At 42.4% G+C, this 21,124-nt stretch overlaps 2 protein-coding genes across 2 annotated transcripts in view; both read left to right on the top strand.

The window, feature by feature from the left end:
* The first annotated feature begins 1,715 nt into the window (after positions 1 to 1,715).
* Positions 1,716 to 11,849, top strand: LOC125309750 (checkpoint protein HUS1-like). Its single transcript, XM_048266839.1, has 8 exons — positions 1,716 to 1,767; positions 2,300 to 2,427; positions 2,754 to 2,957; positions 3,678 to 3,785; positions 3,899 to 3,973; positions 4,711 to 4,817; positions 9,921 to 10,033; positions 11,773 to 11,849. The coding sequence occupies exons 1-8, from the start codon at positions 1,716 to 1,718 to the stop codon at positions 11,847 to 11,849; spliced, it is 864 nt and encodes a 287-aa protein (XP_048122796.1).
* A 3,444-nt stretch (positions 11,850 to 15,293) lies between these two features.
* LOC125309769 (LIM zinc-binding domain-containing Nebulette-like) overlaps positions 15,294 to 21,124 on the top strand; it is a 156,648-nt gene continuing 150,817 nt past the window's right edge. Inside the window, exons 1-2 of the mRNA XM_048266869.1 lie at positions 15,294 to 15,698; positions 17,018 to 17,112. Of these exons, the coding sequence (XP_048122826.1) occupies positions 15,630 to 15,698; positions 17,018 to 17,112 (164 nt within the window). The 5' untranslated portion in view covers positions 15,294 to 15,629. The remainder of the gene's footprint in view (positions 15,699 to 17,017; positions 17,113 to 21,124) is intronic.

The following is a 21,124-nucleotide window of genomic DNA, read 5'->3' as shown; positions in this document are numbered from 1 at the left end:
AACAAGCCTTGCCAAAATTATGGGTCATTAAGTAAGAATACAAAATAATTGTTAGATTAAGTACATTATGTTAAAACGACATGGACATTAGGCCGAACTTCCGACGTATTTTTTTGCACACACGCTGGCTCTGCCTGCTGCGCTGCCTGCACAATGTCCTCGGCTTCGCGTGCATATTCGCGCCTAATTATAGAACGTCAAAAAGAAACAAAGTAGCCGGGCCTCATCCAGACACTTAGCTGCACTATGCATGCAGTCGACTCAGACTCTCTACGGACAGAAAATATCAGAAAATAACTACTCAGTATTCTGATTGAGTATAATTTTCGGGACAATTAGGGCAGGATTCGGGATTCGGGACAACTGCTTGGATATCGGGACTGTCCCGAATTTTTCGGGACGTCTGGTCACCCTACTTAGATCTTTTTTCGCGTACCCCCTGAAATCAGTCCACGTACCCCTGGGGGTACGCGTACCCCAGTTTGACAACCGTGGGCCTATAGAATAACAAAAACATGCTCTATAGGCTACTGATAGGACTTGCATATAGGCTAACACATGATAAAGCCAAGGAAGGAAAATGATAAGCACATACACTTTATCTAAAGTGTTTACATTTGGACTCTTATCAGAGAGCCTCCATATGACGTCATGTGATTAGGCTACAGGGAATGAGGCTCTCTACAGTACTGGCAGCCTAATTTAGACAACATTGAGTTTACTGAATTTAATTAAATGACCTAAATTCCATGAGTTTAGATGTTAGATCATTTAATTTTAGGAGGGAAACAACATAGGCCTACATCAAAACAGCCCCGCAAGTCAAAAATATGCAATGCATTAACATAAACTTTGGACAGTAGCCTAAACAGCATCTAACATTACACATAGGCTATATTCTCAAAAATATGTGTTCATCATGCCGAAGCCTTGTAATAGCCATGCCATAGCCTTGTGACAAAATAGGCATAACAACACCCTGCGCTACATATAATGTTCTTTATTACCATTACCATATAGAAAGATGTGGGACGCAGAACTTTGGTTGATGTCGGGCTCCCCCTAGTGGACTTTGGTGACGGTAGCCTACTCAGTTCGTTCGGTACTGAAGTCTGGGTAGCACTTGTTTCCTTTGGGAAGAATAATATTGTTGAACCATTTTCTTAGCGGGACCTATGAGCAAAGATTGTTAAGGCGGAGCAAGATGTTTCATCAGGAGCCACTTCCGGGAACCCGGATCGCACGAGGGGGGGGTCAAAATCCCCCTTTATGCAGAGCAGAGGCAGCGACTGCTCCATTGAAGTCTATGGGCATAGCTCAGAATTTCACCACATATGCTAAGGTCTTGGTTCTATAGAGTTAGGAATGTGAATTTCGGGCACGTTTTCATGATCCTCAAACCCTTCTGAACATTTCAGGTACATTTTTAGCATTTTTGAGCATTCCAGTCTGGAGAAAATCAACCTTATATCAGGTGTGCGCCAGTTATTTATGCAGCTGCTGTTGGCCGGTTGCAACGTGCGCTTTCGTCAATACGTCATCGACCGCCTCTTTATGCAGACAGGATTCGATCCCCATTTCGCGCCCATAGACATGAACTACGACGAAGTATCTTGCTCCGCCTTAACAATCTTTGCTATGAGCGGGACGAAGGCTCTCTGCAGTTAACTTGTCCCAAACGATTTTCGGTCCCAGATCACCATCTTTAAACAGCCATGAAGTTCCGATCAAAAATGATTGACGTGGGATGTCTTAATCCCTTCACGCGTATGTTGTGACGCCTTGTTGTTTAGTATGTCATACTGTCTATGGTCGATTTATGTTTACCATTCTAATGCGATCTAGGGGAATTTGGTTACTGAAGCTATGAAGTTAACCCTTTCAGTATGAGTGGATAGCGAAGCTCTTGTAGTTTGGCCCTGAGCAGTCCCTAAAATGCTGCATTGTGTTCAGGGATGGATTACTGCACGGGCCTACCGGGCCCAGGGGCCCTGAAGCCCAAGCCTTTGCATGGAATCATTGCCTCAATATCAACAAATCAGGATGTAGGCTAGGAATCTGATTGAATTTAGTATTGGCCATCCCCAAAATCCACCAGAATACAGGAAATCACATCAAACAAATTAAAAATGTTCTGGGGGAGGACCCCCACCCCCCTCCCACATATACGACAATAAGTGGGGGGCCCTTAATATATCTGGGCCCAGGGGCCCGAAAGTTCATAATCCGCCCATGATTGTGTTTCAAGAGAATTCAAACGTATGGTTTTACATACATTGTGTTTTGTTTTGCTCATCAGGTGTTGTGAACACGATTGCTAAACTGAACAAGACCTGCGTCCTGCGACTCACTCCTGACAACCTCTACTTTGTGCTCTCCGGGAAGGTGTCCAACGGCGGGGTCAGCATGTGGTGCGAGTTATTACAAGTGGGTATATAAACAGCTATACACGCTTAAATCCCCTTCTTTGAGGTGTGTATGTATCAAACACCTCATGAGCACAGACTCCTCATATAGCATGTCTGTTTTGTTAACCTGTGCTGGCAATGCAGAGCTATTTGGCTTAATGAACACTTCCGTTGTGCTCACTAACTGCATGTTTGAATTCCCTGTGCTTTCTTTGAGGAGCTTCAGTATGTAGTGTCTGTTTCAGATCAAGCACCTTATGATCACAGGTTCCTTTTATAACATGGCTAAATGAACACATCCGTTGCTCTCTCAAAATAGCACCTGCTTATGGTTACTCTTGACAGGTGAACTTCTTTGATGAATATCAGATAGAGGGTGTATCACCAGATGCCAATGAGATATGTCTGGAGTTGGCTCCAGAGAACATATCGAGAGCTCTGAAGACAGCACAAAACGCCAAGTCCGTCAAAATCAAACTAACCAAGAAACACTGCCCCTGTCTCACCCAAGAAACACTGCCCCTGTCTCACCCAAGAAACACTGCCCCTGTCTCACCCTTGCCGCAGAGCTGGTAAGTTGCATCATTCCCTTCTATTAAAATTCAGCATGTCAGACAAACCTGTCAGTTGAGACTGCAGTCATTAGGTGACATTTACACCTTGTAAGTTAAAGGTACTCTAAGCGATGCCACGCGTTTTTTAGGCTAAAACATTTTATGTCACTTACTGCAAACATCACCTAACCAACCGTTAGCTGTCTGTGTCCTGAATACACTGTAAAAAAACGTGATGTCTGTGGACAGCACAGGCTCCAAAAACGGCAACAAAAACAACCTGGGCAAACCTAGCCCATAAAAACATAACAAACTGTTCCAGCAAATCACAGACAAGATGCGCGTTTAGGAGAGTTTCAATTTCACAGGAGCAGCACAGGAGGGGGGGGGGGAAGTAGAGAGCTAGCTCTCTGTTTTGTTTGAAAGTCAACAGAAGTGACGTTACCCAGCATCGCTTAGAGCACCTTTAACCTGTTTGATGAATATCAGATCACTTAGAGCACCTTTAACCTGTTTGATGAATATCAGATTGCTTAGAGCACCTTTAACCTGTTTGATGAATATCAGATGGAGGGATGTATTGCTGCACTAACATGCCCTTGTCACACTGCACCTTGGTTGTTCCCTGTTTTAAGTGGCTTTGGATAAAACTGCCAGCTAAGTGTTTAAGTGTAAATGTAAGTATATGCACTTTATTTGTGTCCCTCCACCAAAGCCCTCGTTGTCCAGTGTGAGTCGTGTTGTCACGCACGATATCCCAGTGGATGTCATTCCCCGGCGTATGTGGCACGACTTCAAAGAACCCAGCATGCCAGACTTTGACGTGAGTGGCAACATTGTGAAGATCTTCACAACTAACATGTTTTAGTGCCAAACTAATTTTGCAACTCTATATGTCTGTAAAAAATGACATGTCCATAGTATACTGTTTTGTAGGTCAGCGTATATTTGCCTCATCTCAAAATAATGAAGAATGTTGTGGACAGGATGAAGAACCTGTCCAATTATTTGGTGAGTGAAATGTAGACACAATATCTTTATTACATAAGCACCACTGCCATGCAAGGAGTGGGCTCATTGGCCTTTACATCACTATATTGTTACATCACTATATTGTTTGGCCTTTACATCACTATATTGTTGCATCACTATATTGTTTGGCCTTTACATCACTATATTGTTACATCACTATATTGTTTAGCCTTTACATCACTATATTGTTACATCACTACATTGTTTAGCCTTTACATCACTATATTGTTTAGCCTTTGACTTCTGTACATTTTTTCGCTACAATTTCTCTGTAAGAGACAGAGGAATGAAAGGAGGCATTGAAACAAATAAACGCAGATTATTAATTTGGAGAGTGTTTGGAAATATGTCCAATTCATTTTCTTATTTCATTTCATTTATTTATGTATAAGGACAACTCACATTAATCAACATTACTTTATTTATGTATAAGGACAACTCACATTAGTCAACATTACTGTCAATGTAGCAGTGTTAGCCAGCTGGCTAATTTTCAACTGCAGTCCTTTGGCAGGATGTTATAATAAACATCTACTGACTTGGCCAGTTGTTTTTAAATGGCAGCTTTTGAATACAAACAGTAGAATGCCGGGGCATGGACTGTTTTTTTGTTTGTTTTTTTAAATATAAAAATAATTTCTCTGTCATTTGTTTCTTACCTGTGTTTAATGTTTGCTATGCTTTGGAACACTTGAATGATTGTGCTTGATTTGCAGGTCATTGAAGCAAACCTCAGTGGTGAGATGAATCTGAAGATTGAGACTGACTTGGTGGCCGTGACGACGCACTTCAAAGACCTTGGGAACCCACCGTGGGGTATGACATACCAAAGATTCTATAGTTAACTTTATCAACCGTCTCTGGTATGACTAAAGATTCTATAGTTAACTTTATCAACCGTCTCTGGTATGACCAAAGATTCTATAGTTAACTTTATCAACCGTCTCTGGTATGACCATGACTTGATGTAAACGGTGGGCAAACCACCAACTTCATGAGTAGTGTCTCATGCATGAGCTAAAGCTATAGCGAGGTAATGTAAAAACTATTAGCTATAGCGGGGAAGTGTAGAAACTATTAGCTATAGCGGGATAATGTAGAAACTATTAGCTATAGCGGGATAATGTTGAAACTATTAGCTATAGCGGGGCAGTGTAGAAACTATTAGCTATAGCGGGATAATGTAGAAACTATTAGCTATAGCGGGATAATGTAGAAACTATATAGCGGGATAATGTAGAAACTATTAGCTATAGCCAAAGTCCTTTTAGGCAAGTCCCTCCACTCGGCGGCCATATTGCAACGCTTTTTGAGCACTCATCGGGCATCCTATTCGGCAGAAATGCATGTGCGCAAGGCTTTACGACACCAATCTTGCTCCAGCGGCGAGTTCAAAACACACGATTGGCACGATGTCTTCACAACACACCATATGATTGGCTCATTGTATACACCTCACACCACATGATTGGCTCAATGTATTCACCTCACACCACATGATTGGCTCATTGTATTCACCTCACACCACATGATTGGCTCATTGTATTCACCTCACACCACATGATTGGCTCATTGTATTCACATGTCGGCGTTTTGCGGAGGAAGGGGTTGGATATGTGTAGACGACGGCCATATTGGCGTTACAAACTAGCCCCATGCATTTCTATGGAGGAATTTTTGAGTGCTGTGTCTCCTCATTATAAAGTCTCTGCTATAGCGGCTATTGCTTTGCAATAACGAACTGTTTTATCATTGTTCAGCAAGCGATCACGGCAACAAAGTTGTTGTTCCTGGCCTGTGAGCCTGTCTTGCCACATTCGTTCTGTGATCTCCTTGCGCTGTAACTGTCTTATCATTGTTTGCAGGAGTCACGCAACGTGGGTAAGCTAGTAGTTTTGTGCGAGTTGTTTGGTCCTTTGGTGTGCACTCCATTCGCTCCGTGATCTCCTTGCATTAGAACTGTTTTATCATTGTTTGCAGGAGACACGCGACAGTAGCGAGGTTGTAGCAGCTGGCCCACTTCTCTGTGTTGTCCCGTGCTCTTTAAAAGCGCTCTTGTTGTTTAGTCGTGAGCGGCGCGACTTTAAGTTGAATATAGATTACATACTGTAGGCTACTGGGGAGGGTTTCCTTAGGGGTTTTCCTGGGGATTATTATTTTGTATTTTGGGGATATTTTTATTTCTACATTTTCCTTTCCTCCGGCGCCGTCCTGCCTTTATTGTAATCTAATCTCAACTGTAAACTGAAAGCAATCACGTTTGTGCTCTAGTTTTGGAGAGCTTTTCTTTTTGTTACCGTGATTTTGCTATTTATTGTTATTTTGTATTTATTGGTTTATCCACACTGGGAGCTTTGAAGCAGTCGGCTATGTTATAGTAGCCAATTAATTATAGCCTAAATAAAATGTCTGTGCTGCATTTGAGTAGCTTATGATAGCAGCCTAAATTGTTTAACTGTTAACTGTTTTGGATTTATTGTGGCCTTAGGCTAAAGAGGTCTTTTGACTGAAGATACTTTTTTCTTCCTCGTTTTTGGACCTTTTTGCGTCTTGCCTTTTTGCGTTTTTTGTCAAGGCTACCGCCTACCGCCTCCTAGTGGCCTGACCTAAAAATAGGCTGGATGAACTGCTACTGCTGTTGTGGTTGTTTGTTTGCTTGTGTGGTGTTCATGTGTGTCCTGAACAATATATTCCATTTTGAACACACCTGTTTGCATTTTCTTAGTTAAAACCATTTAATGTTTTGTGGTGCTTTATAAAGCCCTTAGTTATTATTTCTTAACTTTAGTTTATCTTCACTCTGTCTGAGTGGTGGTGGATAAATCCAGCTGGCGCCCAACCGTAACGCTACCCCACTACCGCCACAACCTGAACCACACACACACACACACACACACACACACACATGAAAACACAGCACTGAGCATGTTCACCTGAACCACACACACACACACACACACACACACTTACACGCACACATGAAAACACAGCACTGAGCATGTTCACCTGAACCACACACACACACACACACACACACATGAAAACACAGCACTGAGCATGTTCACCTAGTGTTGCACGGTGTATCGATACTAAAAAGGTATCATGATGCTTTCACACAAAAAACGATACGATTTCCGATGTTTTTAGAATCGATACTTAACTTAAAATTAACGTTCTGTGTCTGCGTGAACTGCCCTACCTCCTCTGCTGCTCTCACTGCTCCTTGCACGCATCTAGGCAAGTGGGCGTGTCAAGCAGGCAACTCTGAGTGAGTGAGTGCGCAGCCAACATCAACATACAGTAGTTCTTTGTCAATCGGCCCTCGGCCTTGTGGATAAAACAAAAGGTGAAGTGAAATCTGCAACTATTTCCGGATATATCACGAATAGTGAAGGCAAGCCATCAGGTACACAGAGGCCCCGGTGTGAAATATGTTTCAAAGTCATTTAAAAGCAGTAGGCTACGCATGGAACTTGGCTAAACACCTCGCAGACATATCCCAACATTTTGTTTAAAGAACGACAGGTTAACTAATATGCTATAGAAACACTCCACTACGGTTAGTGCCAAGTCTCTTCTGTTTTAGTCTAGCCTAAGTGAAAAGTATGGTTCTCTGGGATAAAGCTTAACCTTCCTTCATCAATGAATTTGACTAGACGTAATGTTGTAATCATAGGGTGCTAACGTGATGAAAGCGCAATGTTCACGCCAGAATAACATTACCATAACTTGTAAACAATCTATTTCATGTTCGGTCAGTGCTACTGGTAATATTTGTCATGGCATGTAGACTGCAATTTGTTCAATAAGTATTGCCCAGATGTAGGATAGGCTACCCTAAAATGCTTAATTAAAGCCCACAGCATATAATACCACCAAAGCGTGTTGAGTCCTAATAGCGGGTTATTGTTACGTGGTAGCAAATCATGATATCAAAGAAATAGACGTAGGTTAATGTAGGAATGCACACAGACATATTGCAACAGGTAATGGTGTAGGCCTATCTGACTAAGACCTGAGTGGTAGGAACGCCGCACTTGTACACTGGGCGAAAAAGAAGACTATCCCTCACATTTTTCCCTTTGCAACTGTCAAAGAAAATCCCATGAACACGCGGAAGGCCTAGGGAAGCCTATACTGTACATCAGATGGCCTAAAGATTAGGCCCTCTGCATAGCATTCAGTGATTTGCATGCAGTAATTTCAACACTGACCCTGGATCTAGCCTAGTTTGGCTATTTAAAGCTACTTTTATTGGCAAAACACAACACAATGTAAATTAACTATAACAAAAAATAAAGGACTTAATCACACAAAGTAGGCCTACTATTTTACTGACTATAAAAATAATAATTATGTAGGAAGTTTAGAACCACTTGGAGGAGGTATGAGTCCTTTCTTTTCCAGATATCTTAGGATTTCGCCGTAGTATCGTTTCAGTATCGAGCATCGTGATATTTATGGCAGGTATCGTATCGAAGTCATAATTTTGGTATCGTGACAACACTATGTTCACCTGAACCACACACACACACACGCACACACACATGAAAACACAGCACTGAGCGTGTCCACCTGAACCACACACACACACGCACACATAAAAAAAAAAACACAGCACTGAGCATGTCCACCTGAACCACACACACACACACACACACACACACACACACACACACACACACACACACATGAAAACACAGCACTGACCATGTTCACCTGAACCACACACACACACACACACACACACACACACATGAAAAACAGCACAGCACTGAGCATGTTCACCTGAACCACACACATACACACACATGAAAACACAGCACTGAGCATGTTCACCTGAACCACACACACACACACACACACACACACATGAAAACACAGCACTGAGCATGTTCACCTGAACCACACACACACACACACACACACACACACACACATGAAAACACAGCACTGAGCGTGTCCACCTGAACCACACACACACACACACACACACATGCACACACACACACACATGAAAACACAGCACTGAGCATGTTCACCTGAAACACACACACGCACACACACACACACACACATGAAAACACAGCACTGAGCGTGTTCACCCCAACCTCATGCTGTTCCCCTCTTGCGTGTGGTGTGGCGTGTTCTCTGGTCTGTCCTCCTGTCTCCTCCTGCAGGTGATGACGCGTCGCAGAGCTGGAGCGTGTCCACCTGAACCACACACGCACACACATGCACACACACACACATGAAAACACAGCACTGAGCATGTTCACCTGAAACATACACACACACATGGCACACACACACACATGGCACACACACGCACACACACACACACACTCACACACACTCACACACACACTCACACACACACACATACACACACACACACACACACACACACACACACACACACACACACACACACACACACACACACACACACACTCACACTCACACACACACACACTCACACACACACACACACACACACACACACATGACACACACACACACACACATGGCACACACTCACACACACACACACACACACATGGCACACACACTCACACACACACACATGGCACACACTCACACACACACACATGGTGACACACACTCACACACACACACGGCACACACTCACACACACACACACACACACACATGGCAATGGCACACACACACACACATGGCACACACACTCACAGCACACACACACACACACACACACACACACACACACACACACACACACATGGCACACACTCACACACACACACACACACACACACACACACACACACACACACACACACACACATGGCAACACACTCACACACACACACACACACACACACACAACACACACACACACACAATAACACACTCCACACACACATGGCACACACTCACACACACACTCACACACACACACACACACATCACACATGGCACACACTCGCGTGGACATCAGGAAGCTGCAGCAGTTCCTCGCGGGCCAGCAGGTCAACCCCAGCAAAGCCATGTGCAGTGAGTGCTGCATTTTGAACACACACATTTGAGCACGCTTTTGCTGTACTGCATATATACATTCATTATATATACTGCTCAAAAAAATTAAGGGAACACTTCGATCATACACTGGATCGGTAGGGGAGAGCCGGGACAGTTGAAACACTTTTAAATTAAACGTAATTAACAAAGCGATCGTACCACACTGAAAGCTAATATTTGGTCACTAGTAACCTACATCTGTCCTCTGTCAAATACAGATTTTTTGAAAATACATTTTCAGCTTTGAACAAAACCGTTCAGGAAAAAACCCGGTTTTTACGTGGGTTAGACGACTGCACATCCAAATAAGTAGGCTTAACGACCCACCTGCCGTCAGTCTCCATAGGATGACATGGGAAAACTCGACCCCCTGCCTGGTGGGCCCAAATGTATTTTCATCTTCCTAAAACTGTGTTTCCATGTCTCACCTCCATAGATGATTGTTTAAACACAGATATGTGTGCATTTAATTAAAATACATGGAGGTACTGCCTGGTCGTGACGATTGAAACACGTGTTTCAATCGTCCCGACACATACTTGTGTCACTATAGCTTGTTTTGCTTTCCATGTAAACAAGCATGTGATATTAAAGTCTGGGATTGTGGAGAACACTAAATGGTCTACTGAATAAGCATTAAGTCAAACCTTTAAATGAAAAACACTCATTGATAATCGAAAAATTTAACCGCTAATAAAGTTTACTTTTGTGCATCAAAACTCGTTTATCGCCAGTAACTCTGTGATAAAATGACATAGCAGGAAGATATTTGGCTGATAGAAGGAGGTTAACATGCTCTATGTTTTGACCGAAGGACGTCGGTCTATCATCATTACACTCGGAGAAAAATGGATTGTTTCATTCGTCCTGTGTTTCAATCGTCCCGGCTCTCCCCTACTTGGTATTTTGCAAGAACTGTCAGACATTCTGTGAATGTAGTTTGAGAATGGAGAAAAGGGTGGAAGGTTTCAAAAAATGTGTTTTAACAATGGAAAACTGTAAGCGTTCCCTTAATTTTTTTGAGCAGTATATATTCATTATTCATGACAAGGCAAAGGTAGATCACCTACACATTCCTTCAATAGCCTTAAATATGGGTTTTATTCTGTAAAGGGGCAATTACGTGTCATGTCAGCAGGACCTATCATAAAAACACCAATTACCGCCCCTTTTGGTCGAAAATTCTAAAACAATGATGTTTTTTTAATACTTCCAAAAAACATTTGATAAATGAACCTTACATTTTTCAGTAGCCTTAAGTGTGTTAACAGTGCGTGTTTCAACAAAATCTGGTTTGGTTCTTACCGGGGCTTTTACTGCCTGAAATATCCACATTTTTTTACAGCTATTTTTTTGTCAAATGTCATTTTTGGCACATAGCTCATTTAGATACACTTATGGTGTGGGTGGCAGGCTTGTGCAAAATTCCAGAATTGAATTAAAACTGGCTCTTAAGTTCCAATTCAATTCTTGAATTTCACTTGCATTTCAATTGAGGTAGAAAACAGGAAGCAGAATTGTGCACAACCCTGGTGGGTGGTTGCATTTCTTTAGGAATCCGCCGTCTTGGTTTGTATAGAAATGAGTATTAAGTGACACATACACGTAGGAGGGCGGACATAGAGGATGGGCGGTAATAGGTGACGTTCCGATAGTTCTTTTAGTTGTGCAACAACGAGAACCTCTGCTGTTCTCATCTGCTCCTCCTTCAACAGACATCATTCACAAGCAAATTGTGCACTTGATCTTGCTACACGTATCCCTGCAGTACTTCATCCCTGCCGTGGCATGAGTGGGCATCTGGTGGGCTCTCCTCATCCCTGCCGTGGCATGAGTGGGCATCTGGTGTGGTCTCCTCATCCCTGCCGTGGCATGAGTGGGCATCTGGTGGGCTCTCCTCATCCCTGCCGTGGCATGAGTGGGCATCTGGTGGGCTCTCCTCATCCCTGCCGTGGCATGAGTGGGCATCTGGTGTGGTCTCTTTTGAAGAGTTCAGACCCTGGATACTGCGTGTCCTGTAGAGGAGCCATTTCAGAGTGGGCGCAAGATGACTAGAGTCTCGGCAGTGATGTACTGCATTCTCTGATTTTTAATGAGGCAGGAAGTTAGATCTATTGTTTACAAGCTTGCTGCTCTCAAGTGGATGCTGCTGATTTCTTTGCATCATTGCCATTGTTCAATTGCATCAAGTGTGATACTTGGTTGGAGTTCAATACTACAGTGTAGATAGCTTATTGTACCTATGTGAGTTTGATGCTTTGAATAACAAGTTGATGCTATAAGATGCCCTGTTTATAAATATTTATTTATTTCCTTTTTTAAATATTCCAAAATAAGATTGTTGTGCTTTCTATAAAGAGTGTTTTGTTGACTTTCAATTCTGAATTATCAATAGCAAATAAATATATATATATATTGTAATACTTTAATTTGCTTGCCATCCGTTTTTCCCATTACGTCATTGTAATTAAGTAACAATACATTCTACATTCACTTTATCTACTTTTTTGTGCCAAAGTCTTGCTATAGTGGTCATATCCGTGTGGAAACAGGCATGTTTGTTTGTGTTTGTTCATGCTAAATGGCTTACTCTACAATAATTTGGGTCCAGACTGACGTCTCAAAAGAAGAGGACATTTCAAAACCTGTTGTGGTAAGTTAATTTGGTTACGTTATCCCACTCCAACAGTGTCCAACTTGGCTATATTGTATTATTCATGGCGTGAAGCAAACAATTGAACTATTTATATAAAAAGTGGCAGCAATGTAGAAGCTTCATAATGTCTTACATAATTGTGGATAACGTTCAAAACTATGTAAAAAGCCAGTCAAGTACAGCAGTGGGAGAGGGGAGAGAAGAAACAAGGATTTCTGTAACTGACTGTAGCAATCAATTGTAAATACCCACTGCTTTCGGACCGACCGATCTCAGTAGGTGATTGCCTTGTATTTATATCGCAATATTTCTAGCGGTGCTTTTAGTAAGGGTGCGTAAGTTATCGAGTAGCAACACTACCTAACAAGCTGTTAATAATGTAGAAAGGTATTTTGTTTGATGTGTATTTGTTTCAAAATTGAATGCTTTGTAGAGGAATCTTTGTTTTGCACGTTTCATAAACAGCTGAATAACCGCAATGCATGCCGGTTGGTATGCATATCATTATCTTACCCCTACGAGGATAACAATCTCCGTCGATTGTCATTAATAACATTTACAACCGGACAAATGCGAAACGTAGGCTATAGCCTATGTTATCATTAAACGACGTAGCATACAGATTTTGCGCCAATGCAGGCAGTCCATTTTGATGCTATTTATTTTCGGGAGCGCACAAAAATTATTTATTAAATCTGAATGCAGCCTAGACTAGCTGTTGTGTGTCCCGAAGCCCGTAAAAGACTGGTCAAATCACGTAGTGAGCAGGAAGGGAATTTCAAACAGGGACCATAGGTAACTGACTGAGAGATATAACAATTAGTGAAACTCACGACATCGGACCAGCCAGTATCACAGTCTAGTAGGGCATGGTATTTATGTCTTACTGAACGAGTGATACATTTTATTATGGTAGTACTACTATGATGCGATGTTCAAAAAATACCTTACAGCTGATAACATAGCGGTAGGCTAGTATGGGTTTGATGATATTTCACAATATGAACACCAAAACGAATAGTTCATATTTTTATTTATAGTGTACCCTATTTCATATTGTTTGCTGGTGCATGATGGGATACCCTTGGAAGTGGCCAATCGAATTAATAGTTGGTGGCCTACAGAGGATCATAGATAGGCTAGACGGAATCTGTGTGTTAATATTTATGTTTATGGTAGGCTAAGCCTATTTGGCAGACGTTTTTGTCCAAAGCAACGTACAGAAACACTATATAATTGTTTAAGATAAAGTGGAAAAGGCCAACATTAAACTTATTAGTAATAATAATAATAATAATAATAATAATAATAATAATAATAATAACAACAACAACAACAACAATATTTAATAGCCTATCAACATACATTTGGTGTTATTAAAATAGTGTTAAATAAGATAAAGATGTAGGCAACCATTATTGTGATCACCATTGTCCTATTAGGTTATTGCTTGTTGACTGACCGATGGTCAAACTGTTTTGTTTAGGCTATTTTGCGTCAAATGATTTCAGTTGTTCGTGTGAATAATAAGGCATATTCCCCTTCTTGACCTTTTGTCCAAAAAGTCTATCTTTGTCGCTCAAATGCTCAGACATCAGGCTATATAGGCTATGGTAGGCTTACATGGATTAATTTCATATTCTATCCTGCAGGGGGCGATAAAACATGACAAATGTTGGCGAATGGTCAGCAGGTGTTAGGACTACACAAATGGTCAGACACACCAATACTACATTTCTGAGTAGCCTACTGTATCTTGGCAACTTTTTGACTCGTGCTCCACAAGTTCAATCGGTTGCCCCTAAATACTTTGAGAAAGCATCAAGAGCTAAATAGTTCGGTGTCTGACCAACACTTGTACCACGTTCCACAGTTAAACCACAGTTTTAGTGCATTTGGTGCATGCGATTAATTCGAACAGCAGGGTAAATTTGTTCGAAATGTGATTAGGCTAAAATACCCACTCACTCACACAAATTGCCACTTTGAATGTAATGTTAATGTGATCTTTTCTTCAAACGACATATTCCATTCTTCATGTGTAGCCTACTCTCCAGCCTTCAGTGAAAGCAGGCTGATCCTTTGATCTCCTTGACGGCACCCGTTATGTAACGCTCCTCTTGGTCCAAATTACCATGAGGCTTTTCCGTGTCTGCACTCCACCATTGATGCACTAGGCATGTGTGATGTGTTGAGCAATTGTGTACCGAACATACCAAATCAACAGACCAAATGCACTTTGCATGTTTACTGAACGCTACATGAAGTTTTTGCATCTTAATACCATAACAGACTATTCGAGGGGAAAAAATAAATAAAAACAAAAGTGTCTGATTTCTGCTGATACATTTGCTGCTGTTTTTCAGTGGTCCAGTCACAGTTTAAGAATAGTAGGCTAAAATAAGTATCACATCTAGTTTGGATGAGCATATGGGTGTCATTTGCTCTTGGCGTAGCCTAACTATAAACTGTTTGATCAAACAGGTAAAGGTGACCTACGCATTTGGCTCATCCCAGCTGGAGTGAAACTCTATCACGAAAACATTCCACTGCCCTGCCTGCCCGAGCGCAAACCTGGATCATGTGGTTTGGGGAAGTCGCTTTTGTCGCGTCGGTGATTCCCGCTGTCTGGTCGTTTTAAGGTGCTGTGTCACACGAGCAGCTCGTATACGTCTGTGCAATTCTAATGCGGCACCCACAAGACAGGAGCATCGCATCCGTGGCGACTACTGTATTTATTTAACTGCGTGCGCGCACGCGAAAGAGAGCGATCGACCATACTCTCGGTCGCCAGTGTATTTGTCGTTGTCCTTACTCGTGATGTGAACAATGAGCATTTAGGAACTATTTTGAAAGGATACCATATTTTTGTAGCCTACACAACAGACGAAATTGACAGACTCGCGTGTTTTCAAAATGAATCCTCCGTGCGCAAGATGTGGGAAAATTGTCTATCCGACAGAGAAAGTGAATTGCCTCGATAAGGTGAGTTTATAATATTATTCTCTGCTGAAACATGTAAAATTGGTATCAGTCTACGTTGTCGCAGTAGTTACCAGCCTTTTTCAGAGACTTCAGCAAGTCCTCAAATAACTGTAGCTTAGCTGGTGCAGCGACAGTGGCCGGGCAAAGTGTTGGAAATGGAAACGGCAATTTGTCAATGGTGACTTTCCCAAACAGAAATAAATATGACTTTTCTGAAGGACCTACCGTATTCAGCATAATTGTATAGACTACAAGGCAGAAAGCACAACACCTTCGCTTTACAACAATAGGATTGACAGGGTTTTCTGCTGTTGGATGCTTGAAAACGTTCAGAGGAATACGTTGTTTAACTTGTAGCCTAATTCGGTTTGTACATAGTTTTATTCTGTTCTTATACTTCTTCAACAGTAGTAAGCAGTGGAATGCCGCTCAAAGGCACACTAATGAAGTCTTACATAATAAAGGTTGTGCATTATTGATGTTTCAGTGTCGCGCTGATATTGTGACATATGACACTTCTGAAACAGCAGTGGGCTATAAAGTAGTCATGTAGGCTAATCACTCAAGGGAGACAAATGCCAAGTGGCAGTCATGCACATTTAAACCAATGGAACACAAAGTATACATACGCATCCCTAGCGCTTAAGTTGTTCAGAACAACGGTTTTCTTTGCATGGAGTATAGCTAATAGAAACGTCATTCAAATGAAATTAGCTGCAAACCTAACTACATCTGGGCATGGTGGCATTAGTCCTATAATGGGCTGGTAAGGGGATCTACCATCTAGGCCTATAAATATTGTATAGTATAGTATATAGACGCTATACATGTCACTTTCCCATTGGCCTACTTGTGATGATTGAGCTGCATAGTGGAAGGCCTGAAGACACATAACAAATATGAACCTTGTTACAAATGAACCTTTGTAGCCTCATTTGATGATATTCACCTATAGTGTCTCCTTACTTGTCCAATTGATGGAACCAGTGATTGATTCACATGATATTAGACCCACATGTGATAGCTAGTATAAAAGCCCTCGAGTAAAGTCCCCTTGCCCGAGCCTAGAGCCCTGAGCAGAGTTTGATTTGGGCAACCCCCACCCCACTGAGGAATAGTGTCAAAGCTTGATCATTTGATCAAATGCAATCAATTCAATTACATTTGTTTTAGCAAGATTACAAGAGGTCAGAAGTTATTTTGCAGTACGCATCTGTTCATTACATGTTTGATGGAATTTAGTCCTCATGTAACTTGCTATATGCCTTTTATTGTCAGTATCATTAGGTCGTTCAATTCCGTATAATCTTTTATTACAGAACTGGCATAAAGGATGTTTTCACTGTGAGGTCTGCAAAATGACCCTCAACATGAAGAACTACAAAGGCTACGACAAAAAGCCGTACTGTAACGCGTAAGTACCAGCTTCTCTGTCCCGCGGCCAGCTGGTGGTCTGTTGTGACCGCTTCTGCAGCTGCTGCCATTGCTGTGTCTTTGGGTTTGTGGGCACAGAAGGATTTTGTAAAGCGCATGCTGTCCCAAAGACAACCTGGACATAAGGGGGAATATATTGTATCGGCTCCCCAGAAAAGGCCTGGCCTGGTCAGCTGGGTAAGGTGAACAGAAAAGGCCTGGCCTGGTCGGCTGGGTAAGGTGAACAGAAAAGGCCTGGCCTGGTCGGCTGGGTAAGGTGAACAGAAAAAAGCCTGGCCTGGTCAGCTGGGTCAGGTAAACAGCTTCAGGCTGACCATTCAGGGGATTAGTGTTTAGTTTAGTGTGCAAGCACATGTTCTCTTTGCCAAAGGTTCTGGTGTTGGGAACATTGTTTAGTTCAGTGTGCAAGCACATGTTCTCAAAGGTTCTGGTGTTGGGAACGTTGCTCAGCCTTTGGTTAGTTGTTATTGGCCTCAAGTGATGCTGAAGTTCCTAAACAAGTGATGCTGAAGTTCCTAAACAAGTGATGCTAAAGTTCCTAAACAAGTCTACTCAAACTCCTCAAGTGATGCTGAAGTTCCTAAACAAGTCTTACAGCTACTCAAACTCCTTAAACTTGAATCAACATCATTCAAGAACTTTGGGATATGTGTGTCAACATATAAGAATTATGATGAGGTGTATGAAAAACGTTTTTAAAGCAGTACATATTGGTTAACACCATTAGCGCTCCAAAGATACTGTCAGAGCTTGGTAGAACGTTTAGTTCTCCTGCATCGTGGGGATATATAGGATGGGTTTGTAGGAGCTTGGTAGAGTGTTTAGTTCTCCTGCATCGTGGGGATATATAGGATGGGTCTGTTGCTCTGCTTCACTGCATGCCACTGCAGTGGACTCTTTGGACGCTTGGGCTAACATGTGACGTCCACATGCTGTGCTTATCCTGACTGTTATGAGGGCAGTTCTAGCTCAAGTCAAATCAAAGGAGCAGGGCGTGGAACTTTGTGGACCATATGTGCACACACACACACACACACACACACACACACACACACACACACACACATTCATACGAAAAGGCTAGCTAGCCCTGCCATGGTAAGGCATAACAAGTCTATTTTGAGTGCATTTGCATGGAAGCAGACAGAGGCTTCTGATGCCCAGTGGTTTAGAGGGAAAACAGCCCTCGACTTCACATGCAGGCCGCAACGTACATGTGTGGGACAGCCATAGCACCGACTTGGCTTCTCTGTACATTTATAGACACACACACACACACACACACACACAGTCACAGTGTGTGTAACACCCCTTAGGCTTTGCAGCAGTCAACATTTGAAGCACTGGTCAGTGTTCATCCTCCCTCTTGTCAGATTGAATAGCCCTTGTGGTCAAATTCATTAGCTGCCTGTTAGCAATCTGTCCTGGTATTCTCTTACCTCTAGGGGTGGAGTGCAAATTGCTTGACCTTTATGGCAATGGAGAGATATCCAATCAGTCGGTGCTGCTAACCTTTAATAGAGAATCAGTTATTGTTTCTCCTTCAGGGCTCCCAGTTTACCTTCGAAGCTCAAACCACAAAGCAAGTCACACGTAATACACAATGCACCGACGTTCTACAACTTTATGGATGGAAGTCACAGGTAATACACAATGCACTGACGCTCTAGAACTTTATGCATGGAAGTCACACGTAATACACAATGCACTGACGTTCTATAACTTTATGGATGGATGAATCATGAATGAAGGCAATGGCACGTTTGAACATGTATTATTATGGTATCAGTTTTTTGTGATATAACTCAGATAGAACTGTCCCCCTCACAGTTTCAATCAATCAATCAACATTTATTTGTATAGCACTTTACAACAACCAGTAGGCGCCCAGAGTGCTTCACATCAGAAGCTATATAAAAACAGCATATCAAGCAGTAAAAAGATTGACATGTAGACTTAAATAAATAACTAGAATTGTCACACCACTACAGCATATTAAAAGCCATTCTAAACAAATGAGTCTTTAGTTTAGACTTGAAAAGACCAATGTCCGTTATTGTCCGAATATCAGGGGGTAGCTTATTCCAGAGTTTCGGGGCCAAAACCGCAAAAGCCTGCTCACCCCACCGTTTATACCTGGACCTTGGGACCTCTAACACCAGTTGGCTAGAAGACCGCAAAGACCGGTTGTGCTCACGCAGGGTCAACATCTCGGATAAGTATCTTAACTTTAGCCAGGAGACGGAGCTGGAAAAAAATTGTTTTAACCACATTACTGATTTGCTTGTCAAATTTCATGTTGCAATCAAAAGTAACCCCCAAATTTCTAACAGCTGGCTTGAGATAAGTAGCCAGAGCTCCCAAACTCAGAGCTGGACCGTTTGGTGTCCCAGCAGTACTGAACATGATGCACTCAGTTTTGGCTTCATTCAAGTTAAGAAAGTTTTGTGATAGCCACAACTTAATGTCATGAATACAGCTAAGTAGGGAATCTAATGCTGCGCTGTCATTCAGTTTCATAGGCAAATCAATTTGCACATCGTCTGCGTAACAGTGAAAAGACAAGTTGTGCTTTCTTATAATGGCCCCTAACGGCAGCATGTATAGGGAAAACAGGGTTGGGCCAAGAATCGAGCCTTGGGGTACCCCACAAGAGAGAGGAGTAGTTGACGAGGAGAAATCATCAAGCATGACAGAGAAGCTCCTGTTTGTCAGATAGGAGCCAAACCATTTAAGTGCCGAGCCTCGGATGCCTACACAGTGCTCAAGGCGGGAGAGAAGGACTGCATGGTCCACTGTATCAAAGGCCGCTGTGAGGTCCAAAAGCACTAAAACGGCAGGGTTCCCAGCGTCTACAAACAGAGTAATATCATTGTGTACTCTCAACAGTGCAGACTCTATACTATGACGTGATCTAAAACCAGATTGAAACTTTTCGAACACAGAGTTCTGTTGTTAAAAAGGCTTGTAACTGTCTAAAAACAACTTTCTCTAAAACCTTTGATAGAAAAGGCAGATGAGAGACTGGTCTGAAATTGGACAGCACTGAGGGGTCAAGATGAGGCTTCTTGAGTAGGGGCCTGACCACAGCATGTTTAAAGGCAGCTGGGACAGAGCCTAGAGAGAGACAGGCATTTACAAAAGTGAGTAGACTCGGCCCAATAGTGTCATTAAAGACCTCCTTCACTAGCCTGGCAGGAATAATGTCTAACGGACAGTGGGTGGGTTTCATGTGTTGCACAATCTCTGAAAGCAACGTCAGAGAAACTGGCATATTAGCAGCAGGTACAAACCCATTGCAACTAACATTACATTTAACACTAGTGCATTGCCTAACAGATGCTATTTTGTCAATGAAATAACAGAGAAACTTCTCACAAGTGCTAGTTGACGCCTCTGTTGGATCAGCTGTACGTGGATTTACAACAGCTTTATAGAGTTAAATAACACTCTTGGTTCGTGGCAACTGCCAGCTATGACCGACGAGAGATATTGCATCTTCGCCGCTTTCACAGCCTTCTGATAAGCGGCTAAGCTGTCTCTTAATAAACCCAGTGATACGTGCAAATTGGCCTTCTTCCACCTACGTTCAGCTTGTCTGCAAAGTTGCCTAAGGGACCTTGTAGAGTCATTTAGCCAAGGGTCCGCCTTAGGCTTAGTAGATCTAACCCGAACAGGGGCAATAGAGTCTAGAATTTCAGTACATGTGGAATGGAATACAGAGAGAATGTCGTCTGGGGAGGAGGGAGAGACCAGACCATTCATGGTGTAGAACTGTGAGTTTCTTCTTATGAATTTTGGGCCTCACCCCCGGGATCTCTGTACAATCTAGAATATTCCGGCCCAGGTTGGTCTCACCCTCCTCCTCCTCTTCATACTTCTCCTCCTCCTCCTCCTCCTCATACTCCCCCCCCTCTTCTCCCCCATCCTCCTCTTCCTCCTCCTCCTTTTCCTCATACTTCTCCTCCTCCTCCTCATAGTTCTCCTTCTCC

Source organism: Alosa alosa, chromosome 16 (genome assembly GCF_017589495.1).
Source record: "Alosa alosa isolate M-15738 ecotype Scorff River chromosome 16, AALO_Geno_1.1, whole genome shotgun sequence".
In the NCBI taxonomy this organism is placed as follows: domain Eukaryota; kingdom Metazoa; phylum Chordata; class Actinopteri; order Clupeiformes; family Clupeidae; genus Alosa; species Alosa alosa.
This window is presented reverse-complemented; position numbering and strand designations above follow the sequence as displayed.